Here is an 11,383-nt window from a genome sequence, read left to right as displayed (position 1 = left end):
ACAATACACCTCACGCTGGGCTCATATACCTCATGGTAAGCTCATCATATACTGCACGGTGGGCACATAAACCACATTGTGGGCTCACAGCATTAAAGGGTCATCTATGTAAGAAAAATGAGCCTGGAGCTAACACATCCGAGGGCTCCGGCTCCTATGCTGCGGTGGTCTCTGTATGACTTTGGCTGCGGTACTCTTCTGATGGTCCAGCTGCAATGACCGGCAGGGACCCCCGAGCACCGGCACTGGAGCCGGAGGGGATTTCCTCTGATCCCAGTCACTAGTGTAGCATCCTGGGATTACTACAATGCCCCCCCCAGGTACACGGCGGAATTACGACAGCACCGGCTGATTGCTTTGCAGCTGAGGCTTCCTGGTAACTGGTGGCACCTAATTGGCCATACCGTGGACCAATCCCGCGCTCCCTCGTGTCTACAACTTGTTCTCATCTAACAGGACCAGACAGTGACCAATCAGGATGTTCTTTTAGGCTCCACCCACAATGCCGTTCATTTGTATGATTGGCTGAACACTCGATGTGCCCCGCCTCGGCCTGCTGGCGTTCTTCCATTGGCTCCTTTTCACATGTTGAGGGAAGTAGTAGAGGCGCCGGTGAGGCGCCGGTGGAGCGATGCTACGGACGGGGTTCCGGCTCTTCCTGCTCGGTCTTTGCTGCGCCTGGTGTCCGGCGCTGGGGAGCGAGGACGCGGAGTACGTGACGTGCGGGTCTGTGGTGAAGCTGCTAAATACCCGCCATAATGTCAGGCTCCACTCCCACGATGTGAAGTACGGCTCAGGTGAGTGCTGTGCCACAGGTAATGGCTGCAGCCACGTGTCAGGCGTCAGGTGCGGCGGAGTGGGAGTGCAGCGTGTGCCGGCATCCCGGACACAGCCGCCTGCTCCAGTGACGAGAGGGCGGGCGCCAAGCCCAGCTGTACGGGAGGCCACAGTGTCCGCTGCGTGTGCTGAGCGCCTGTCACTAACACCCCTTGAAGTCTGTGCCGCTGGGGGGCGCCGTACACTCTGCTGTGAGCCCAACACTGGCAGGAGCGGAGGGCTCTCACATCAGAAGGGTGGCCCTGTCAGGGACTACAACTCCCAGCGTGTCCTGACTGCTACTAATGTGCAGGATCCCTGTGGTGGCTGTCTGCCCTTCCGTGCACGTCTAGTCTGGCCAGGCTGCTGCAGATCACACCCATTACTTCAGCAACATGGGAAGAGGACACAAGCTGCTTTCTTAATCGACAATTATTTTTTCTTCTGTGTTCTACAGGTTTAACCCCTTCACCCCCAAGGGTGGTTTGCACGTTCATGACCGGGCCAACTTTTACATTTCTGACCACTGTCCCTTTATGAGGTTATAACTCTGGAACGCTTCAACGGATCTAGGCGATTCTGAGATTTTCTCGTGACATTGTACTTCACTTTAGTGGTAAAAAATTTTCGCTATAACTTGCGTTTATGAAAAAAACAGAAATATGGCAAAACTTTTGAAAATTTTGCAATTTTCAAACTTTGAATTTGTATGCCCTTAAAACAGAGAAATATGTGACACAAAATAGTTACTAAATAACATTTCCCACATGGCTACTTTACATCAGTCACCGATCAACGCTCGCCGGCTGCGCACGGAGGTGGCTCAAAAGTGGGGTGGAAGGGGGTAAGAGGGGTGGTGGAGGGGGGATGAAGATGGATTAGGGATCAATTAACACTTACAATTGTAGTTTTCTTTCTTCTGCAGGGATTGTGATGCTACAAGCTGTGGCACCACAATACCCAGCACAGGAGCTCTTGCTGCGTCCGACCTCTCTGCAGGAACCCTCAGCTAGAGTGAGGACCCTTGCAGGCAGGTCAGGGGGCAGGTCACAGAGCGGTCACATCGCTGCTGTGACCTGTCATTGGTGGGATCGAATGATTACATCGATCCCACCAATCCCTGATCTGCCTGGTGACCATCGGAGCTCACAGCTCCGATTACTAGGCAGGTCATGCCCAGGTCACCAGCAGGGCACAGAGCGGTCACATGGTGACCGCAGCTGTGCCCTGTGGTTGGCGCGATCGCTGATCTAATTGATCGCGCCAGCCAACTCCTGCTGGGCCTGCATCAGGCTCCAGCACGATCGGTGCACTGCGATTGGCGCGATCGATCAGATCGGCGATCGCGCCAATCCGGGTGCTTTTTGCCGGTGCCTGGCGTTGCCAGGCACCGGCTCTAGGATCGAGTACATCGGTACTTGATCCCAGCCTAGGACATCATTGTTTCAGCCAAGCGGATTGGCTGAAACAATGAGAAACGCTGCGATTGGCTGTTCAGAATTGAACAGCCAATCGCAGCCCGGGATGCCGACGCCATCTTTTGTAAGGTGAGATGGCGTCGGAATTTTAATGCGATCACCGCGACGGCCCGACGTACTATCCCGTCCACGGTCATACGGTACCGTGGACGGGATAGTACGTCGGATGTCAGGAAGGGGTTAACGACAAAAACAAAAAATCCCACTCATAAGATACAATGCAGCCAGGTATGAATACTCTTAACCCCTACAAAAAATTCACACAAGAATGAGCATCAAAGTGGGCGCTGCAGGGCGTTATTGAAAGAGTTAAATGACTTTGGGCCACTGATCTCACCCCACCTTGACTAATAAGAGATCAGCACCAGCTTGAATAAGAAGCTGGACAAATAAGAAGCCGGCTTCAGCCTCGTCTTTCTCTAGTCCTGTCTTCTGATGTTGACAGCAATAAATATAACTTTGCAGTGACTCCAATGACCTGAATGCAGCACAGCCTGGGACTGTGTTGTGGATCTCTTGTTTGGATGCACAGCGCGCGGAGCGTTCTCTGACCTGCAGCGCTCGGCAATGGCTGCTACACGTTGATCGCAGCATCTTTGAGAGTTTACACATGGCCGGGGCATATGAAAGCTGATCATGGGGTCACTGGCTGTCGGACCACCACTGATGTGATATTGATGACCTATACTAAAGATGGGGTAATTAGTATCATGTGAGCGGACAGTCCCTTTCACTAGACCCCACTTTGCCTGGGATCTAAAGTGGTAAGGATCTAAATGCCATTGTCCCCCTGAGCCTCTACGTTTGAGAGATGGCCCCTTATTTCCTGTATGTATATTGGCCACAACGTAAAAATTGTACGGCACTTGGATGTTGCACTTCACGTGAATTTTATTTATTTTTTTCTCCAAGAAAATCTGATGAAACTCTAAACAAAATCACTGATAAAACTAGTACTGTTTTTCCCATATTAAAGCAAAAAAAGGACATCTGAATGAGCTCTTAAAGCTGGATTCTCTCTCTTCCCAGTAAATTTGTGACCTGGTTAGGCACATGGAGGAGATATCCAATATTTAGCTTCTATCCAGTTATTGAGGGGGGTGGATGGTTTATTCACTTATGCCCATAATTGTTAATAAGGTACTTAATGATTGTGTTACTTGTATAGCACAAGTAAGGTTCATGTGTTCATTAACTATGATGTGCTGATTCATAGGGTTAGGCCTGCGTCACACTAGAGAGAAATACGGACGAGTGAGAGGCGTAAAAACAACACATTGCACACGGACCAATGATTCTCTATGGGGCAGCTCCCATCATCCGTATATTTCTCGCCCGTATTTTAGGGGCCGAGACGATCACAGCATCCTGCGATTGTCATCGTAATATGGATGCAAGTCTATGGGGGCGAGAAAAATACGGATTACACACGGACCACACGTGTGACTTGCTAGAAATACGCACCGGTGTCCTTTAACAAAACCCAGCAATTCATTTTGCGATACAGTAAAATCACACTGACATGTTTAATTAAAGAATATATATATATATGCTCATAGAGTTGGAAGGGTCCTACTGGGCCATCTGGTCCAACCCCCTGCTCAAAGCAGGATTCGCTAAATCATCCCAGACAGATGTCTGTCCAGCCTCTATTTGAAGACTTCCATTGAAGGAGAACTCACCACTTCTCGTGGCAGCCTGTTCCACTCATTGATCACTCTAACTGTCAAAAAGTTTTTTCTAATATCTAATCTGTGTCTCCTCCCATCAGTTTCATCCCATTGCTTCTAGTCTTTCCTTGTGCAAATGAGAATAAAGATAATCCTTCTACAATGTGACAGCCCTTGAGATATTTGTAGACAGCTATTAAGTCTCCTCTCAGTCTTCTTTTCTGCAAGCTAAACATTCCCAAATCCTGCAACCTTTCCTCATAAGACAGGGTTTGCAGACCGGTCACCATTCTGAACTTGCTTCAGTTTGTTGATGTCTTTTTTTAAAATGTGGCACCCAAAACTGAACTCAATATTCCAGATGAGTTCTGACCAAAGAGGAGTAGAGGGCAATAATGACTTCACGTGATCTAGACTGTATGCTTCTGTTAATACATCCTAGAATTGCATTTGCCTTTTTTGCTGCTGCATCACACTGTTGACTCATATTCAGTCTGTGATCTATTAGTATACCCAAGTCTTTTTCACATGTGCTGTTGCTTAGCCCTATTCTTCCCATTCTGTATATGCTTTTTTTCATTTTTATTGCCAAGATGTAGTACTTTGCATTTTTCCCTGTTAAAAATCATTCTGTTAGTTGCTGCCCACTGCTCCAGTTTATTTATATCTTTTTGAATCCTCTCTTTAGTATTACCTATCCCTCCTAGCTTTGTGTCATCCGCAAATTTAATCAGTTTACCCTCAATTCCTTCATCTAAATCATTGATAAAGATGTTGAACAATACAGGGCCCAGGACAGAGCCCTGTGGTACCCCACTTGAGACATTCTTCCAACTGGATGTGCAGCCATTTACGACCACTCTTTGGGTCCGATCACTAAGCCAGTTATGAATCCACCTAACAGTTGCCTTGTCCATTCCATACTTAGCCATTTTTTTCAATAAGGATTGTGTGAGATACTTTGTCAAATGCTTTGCTGAAGTCAAGATATACTATATCTACAGCATTTCCCTGATCCACCCAATCAGTGATTCTGTCATAGAAGGAAATTAAGTTAGTCTGACATGACTTATTAGTTACAAACCCATCCTGACTCTGTTTAACCCTTTCCTGACATCCGACGTACTATCCCGTCCATGGGACCCGGGCCCCTATGCCCATGGACGGGATAGTACGTCTACCGCGATCAGCGGCGCCCACGTGGTGAGCGCCGCTGATCGCGGCCGGGTGTCAGCTGATTATCACAGCTGACACCCGGCACAATGTGTCAGGGGCAGTCACGGACCGCCCCCGACACGTTAACCCCTTGCACACCGCGATCAAACATGATCGCGGTGTACCGGGGGTTAAAGGGAAGCATCGGCAGGGAGGGGGCTTCCCTGAGCCCTCCACGGCAGCGCAATGTGCAGCGCTGCTGCGGGGGGCTCCTTTCCTGCAGGCCCCCGAATCCAAGATGGTGACGGGGGCATGCAGGAAGCTGGCTTCCTCAGTGCCTGCAAAGCGCAGGCATGAGGAAGCCTTCTGCGCTGCCTGTGACAGATCGCTGATCTGTCACAGTGATCTGTGATGTCACAGATCAGCGATCTGTCACAGGACTATTTAATAAAGTTAAAAAAAGTTAAAATAATTGTAAAAAAATCGCCAAATAAATTACAAAAAAAAAAAATATTCCCCCAAATAAACCCATTTTTTGTATATAAAAAAAAACCCAAAACAATAAAAGTACACATATTAGGTATTGCCGCGTCCGTAACGACCCGCCCTATAAAACTGTCCCATTAGTTAACCCCTTTAGCGAACCCCTTAAAAAAAAATATATAAAAAACGAAGCAAAAATGATTTATTATCATACCGCAAAAAATCATACAAAAAGTGTAATAACGCGCGATCAAAAAGACGCATATAAATATCCATGGTACCGCTGAAAACGTCATCTTGTCCCGCAAAAAACGAGCCGCCACACAGCATCATCAGCGAAAAAATAAAAAAGTTGTAGCTCGCAGAATAAAGCGATGCAAAAATAATTATTTTTTACATAAAATAGTTTTCATTGCATAAAACCGACAAAACATAAAAAAAGACCTAAATGAGGTATCGCTGTAACCGTACTGACCCGAAGAATAAAACCGCTTTATCAATTTTACCGCACGCGGAACGGTGTAAACGCACCCCCCAAAAGAAATTCATGAAACGCTGGTTTTTGTTAATTCTGCGGCCCAAAAATTGGAATAAGAAGCGATCAAATAATGTCACGTGCCCGAACATGATACCATTAAAAACGTCAACTCGTCCCGCAAAAAATAAGACCTCACATGACTCTGTGGGTCAAAATATGGAAAAATTATAGCTCTCAAAATGTGGTGATGCAAAAACTATTTTTACAATAAAAAAGCGTCTTTTAGCGTGTGACAGCTGCCAAGCATAAAAACCGCCATAAATAGTAAATCAAACCCCCCGTTATCACTCCCTTAGTTAGGGAAAAATAATAAAATTAAAAAAATGTATTTCCATTTTCCCATTAGGGTTGGGGCTAGGGATAGGGCTGAGATTAGGGTTAGGGGTGTGTTGGGGTTAGGGTTGGAGTTAGAATTGGGGGGTTTTCCTCTGTTTGGGCACATCAGGTGCTCTCCAAAAACATCATGGCGTCTGATCTCAATTCCAGCCAATTCTGCGTTGAAAAAGTCAAATGGTGCTCCTTCCCTTCCAAGCTCTGCCATGCGCCCAAACAGTGTTTTACCCCCACATATGGGGTATCAGCCTACTCAGGACTAATTGGGCAACAACTTTTGGGGTCCAATTTCTCCTGGTACCCTTGGGAAAATAAAAAAAAAATTGGGACTAAATGATCATGTTTGTGGAAAAAATACGATTTTTTTTATTTTCACGCCCGGGCATTATAAACTTCTGTGAACCCCTTGGGGGTTCAAAGTTCTCACCACACATCTAGATAAGTTCCTCAGGGGTATAGTTTCCAAAATGGTGTCATTTGTTGGGGGTTTCCACTGTTTTGGCACATCAGGGGCTTTCCAAACGTGACATGGTGTCCCATCTCAATTCCAGCCAAAAAAGTCAAATAGCGCTGCTTCCCTTCCGAGCTCTGCCATGCGCCCAAATAGTGGTTTACCCCCACAAGTGGGGTATCAACGTACTCAGGACAAATTGCACAATAACTTTTAGGGTCCTGTTACCTTTGGGAAAATAAAAATTGGGGGTGAAAAGATCATTTTTGTGGAAAAAATGATTTTTTAATTGTACCGCTGTACGTTATAAACTTCTGTAAAGCCCTTGTGGGTTCAAAGTTCTCACCACATATCTAGATAAGTTCCTTAGGGGGTCTAGTTTCCAAAATGGGGTCACTTGTGGGGGTTTCCACTGTTTAGGTACATCGGGGGCTCTCCAAACGTGACATGGCGTCCGATCTGAATTCCAGACAATTTTGCATTGAAAAAGTCAAACGGCGCTCCTTCCCTTCTGAGCTCTGCCATGCACCGACACAGTGGTTCCCCCCCACATATTAGGTATCGGCGTACTCAGGACAAATTGCACAATAACTTTTGCAGTCCAATTTCTCCTGTTACAATTGGTAAAACAAAAAAAAATTGAACCTGAAGTATTTTTTTGTGACAAAGTTAAATGTTCATTTTTTTTTATTTTTTTTTTTTTAAATATTCAAAAAAATGCCTGTGAAGCACCTGAAGGGTTAATAGATTTCTTGAATGTGGTTTTGAGCACCTTAAGGGGTGCAGTTCTTAGAATGGTGTCACTTTTGGGTATTTGGGTATTTTCTATCATATAGACCCCTCAAAGTGGCTTCAAATGTGATGTGGTCCGTAAAATTAAAATGGTGTTGCAAAAATGAGAAATCAATGGTCAACTTTTAACCCTTATAACTTCCTAACAAAAAAAAAAATTTTGGCTCCAAAATTGTGCTGATGTAAAGTAAACATGTGGGAAATGTTACTTATCAAGATTTTTGTGTTCCGTATCTCTGTGATTTAAGGGCATAAAAATTCAAAGTTGGAAAATTGCAAAATGTTCAAAATTTTCGGCAAATTTCCATTTTTTTTCACAAACGCAAGTTATTTGAATGAAATTTTACCACTAACATGAAGTACAATATGTCACGAGAAAACAATTTCAGAATCACCGAGATCCATGGAAGCGTTTCAGAGTTATGACCTCATAAAGGGACAGTGGTCAGAATTGTAAAAATTGGCCCGGGAGTTAACGTGCAAACCACCCTTGGTAGTGAAGGGGTTAATGTTCCGCATAAAATGTGATATTTACAGCAATGTCACTTTTTATCTCTTAGGAAGTGGTCAACAGTCTGTGACTGGTGTGGAGACATCTGATGATGCAAACAGCTACTGGAGGATAAGAGGCAAAAAGGATGGAGACTGTACCCGTGGGGAACCTATAAAATGTGGCGAAACTATTCGCCTTACCCACGTGAACACAGGGAAGAACCTCCACTCGCATCATTTCTCCTCCCCTCTATCAAACAATCAGGTATGAATATGCATCAGAAGGCGATAGCTTGAATTGAGTTTAACCCTTTCATGGAAAATGACATGCATGTACATGATTGCAGGTGTTCCTGGGTGTGGAGAGGGTTCAGGAGCTGAGCTCCACATGTAGATGCTAGCTGTATTACATATCCAGCATCTGTCTATTATCTGCCCCCAGAGTTGAGCTGTGGTTATTAACCATGTAAACACACCTATCTGTCTCTGACAGTGGCTTTTAGATGGCACGCATACTGGTGCTCATGTGCACCTGCTCCCATCAGCCCTTGACTCAATCACTGAGGACTGATGGGTTACAAATAGTGATGAGCGAACGTGCTGGGATAATGTGTTATCCGAGCATATTCGCTCATTACTAGTTAAAGTCAGCCGGGGGGCCTGACGAAGGCAGTACTGCAGTGTATGTAGTATAAGGGTTCGTATGATTGCATGTTCAAGTCATGTATTTAAAAATAACGTGGCGGGAATCAAATTTCCCATCCTTTTCCCCCACAAAAATATGTATTAGGGCTGAATTTTACAGATACAGCAATACTTTCAAGAATAATAAACCCGATAAGAAAACAGTACAACATAATGAGAAGGAGGGGGGGACCCTCACCACACACAATTTTTTTTCGATATAAACGGAGCAAAAAGTCAAATGTAAGCTAAGTAGGTATCAATTAAACTGACAGCTTGCCTCACAAAAAAAACAAGCACTCGCACAGCTCAGTTGATAGAAAAATTAAAAACTTTGCAGGTCTTAGAAGTTCTTGTTGCAACTTTCTTTAATCTGTCTCCCATTGTCCAATTTTTCTTTTCTCTCCACTTTTTTTTTTTTTTTTGTGAAAAATCTTTACAAGCTTGGTGTCCCTGTAATCACATAATTTTTAATTGAATAATTGTGACTCGGGGTCTTTCTATTATAAAAGAACAACGTGTAAACAAGTTTTTATTTTAACTTTTTTTTTGTTTGTATGTAAAACTACTAATTGCTCACAAATACTTGTCGGTGGAAAAATTTAAAAAAAAAGTTACGGCTCATGAAAGATGACCAAAAGCAAGCACACAAAAAATCACCTGCTCTATAAGCTGTTAAACTGATGTCTGTAGTGTAATTTTAACATAAAAAAAAATTATGCCATGGTATATTTGTAATGACATGCTGCTCAGAACTGAACAAAATGTTACCTATATTGGGTTGTAATTGCCGTATTAGTGGACACATTGCAATCTTCTGGAAGTGTGATCCAATTGAACATAATTTATCATTCTACAGGAAGTGAGTGCCTTTGGGGACAACGGTGAAGGAGATGACCTAGACACATGGACCGTGCAGTGCAGTGACTCGCTATGGGAGCGTGAAGACACAGTGCGCTTCAAGCATGTTGGGACCAGTGTTTACCTGACTGTTACTGGTGAGCAGTACAGCCACCCAATCCGAGGGCAGAGAGAAGTGCATGGAATAATAAGTGCCAATGCCCATAACTACTGGAAAACAATGGAAGGGGTGTTCATCAAACCAGGCCTTTCTCCCGGTGCAGGCAGACATGATGAACTGTGAAAGCAGATGGATTGATGTCATACAGGAGTTGTGTTCAACAAAGTAACTAAAAATTGTTTCTTAAGTTAATAAAAAAGCTGGCACTTTGAATTTTCTTTCTACAGTTCAGTGGGATCAGTCTTGTCTTTGTTACATTTTCAGATCTTTTTGATCAGCATGGATAGTCTGGGAACATTTTCTATACCTCGTCCATGCATAAAATAAGAGCACTTGCTAATGGTGTCTACTTACCAAGCTTTTGACTTGTAGGGGTTGATGCCTTTGTTTGCACTTGATATCTATAAGATGCTAAAGGAAATCCTAAGATACAAGTATGAAGGCTTGTCAGCCAGCAGTTACAGGGTGTTCACTTTTGGGTTGAAGTTGTATAATCTATTGTGGCTATCTTTAGCTGTACCAGATGTTGATTTATCTCTATAAAGATGTAATTTGTGTCATTTTCATTTCTCTTCTTTTTATGGCCAGTTTTATATTTTATTATACATGGCAGAAAATGTCTCAAATGTATTCCCTTTATATTTAATCGTAGCTGGCAAGCTCTAGATGTTCACAGGAGACCTCAATCGTCTTTCCCAGACAAGGTTGTCTTTAGTAGACACTTTCATATTCTCTATCATATAATTATATAGCATTTCTTCTTGGAAATCATTGTTGCACTGTTACTACTGGTAGAAAAGTGAATATATTAACATTTGGACTTGGCACTTACGGTATCTTGTTAAGAGTGTCTGTACAGTCTACTACCTTCAGCGCTAATCCCCCACCCCTTTTGTTCTTCACAAATTCTAGCAAAATAATCGCCTAAAGCAGGGTTATAATGAAAATGCCCTAGAGATACTTCATGACAAATACAAATAGATCTGCATGTTGGCAAAAGTAACCCATGTATTTTAAAGGGAACTGCCAGTAAAAAGTAGCCAATAGGGCCATAGTGGTAATAGGCAGGTAACTAGCTGTTTAACTGTGTGACTTATTCAATCGTCCATGACGGCACTACCTGAGAGGGGATCCGCCCTTCAGGAACAGGAAACCTACAGATACAAAAGGGCGGCACCTCTCCCACGCATCAGTTGGTTTCCTGTTCTGGAGGACAGGGTGCCCTACAGATCGTCCGTCATGGATGGTCAGGAATCCCCAGGTTGGCTGACCAACCCAGGTAGTGGGGGGGGTCTCTTACGTCGGTCAGTGCAGGGTCCCTGGAAGCGCCACGGTGGGGCTGGGCAGGTCTCCACAGCAGTGTGCGGAGCAAGTGGAGTGGGGTCTGGAGGACGGCCGTCTCCAGAGTGCTGGCGCCAGTAGTTAAGTATCCCCCGGGCCCTTCCTTGTGCATCCTCCCGGTGTCCGGTC

General features: G+C 44.5%; 1 protein-coding gene across 1 annotated transcript; it reads left to right on the top strand.

Annotated features, from left to right (window-relative positions):
- Nucleotides 1–526: 526 nt before the first annotated feature.
- On the top strand, nt 527–10,473 carry SDF2L1 (stromal cell derived factor 2 like 1). Its single transcript, XM_073559128.1, has 3 exons — nt 527–797; nt 8,277–8,473; nt 9,752–10,473. The coding sequence occupies exons 1-3, from the start codon at nt 632–634 to the stop codon at nt 10,034–10,036; spliced, it is 648 nt and encodes a 215-aa protein (XP_073415229.1). The 5' UTR covers nt 527–631; the 3' UTR covers nt 10,037–10,473.
- Nucleotides 10,474–11,383: the final 910 nt, after the last annotated feature.

This window comes from Dendrobates tinctorius, unplaced genomic scaffold (assembly GCF_039654945.1).
Source record: "Dendrobates tinctorius isolate UK_male_01 unplaced genomic scaffold, ASM3965494v1 ptg000265l, whole genome shotgun sequence".
In the NCBI taxonomy this organism is placed as follows: Eukaryota; Metazoa; Chordata; class Amphibia; order Anura; family Dendrobatidae; genus Dendrobates; species Dendrobates tinctorius.
Note: the sequence above shows the minus strand (reverse complement) of the source record. Positions and strands in the feature narration are given on the sequence as shown.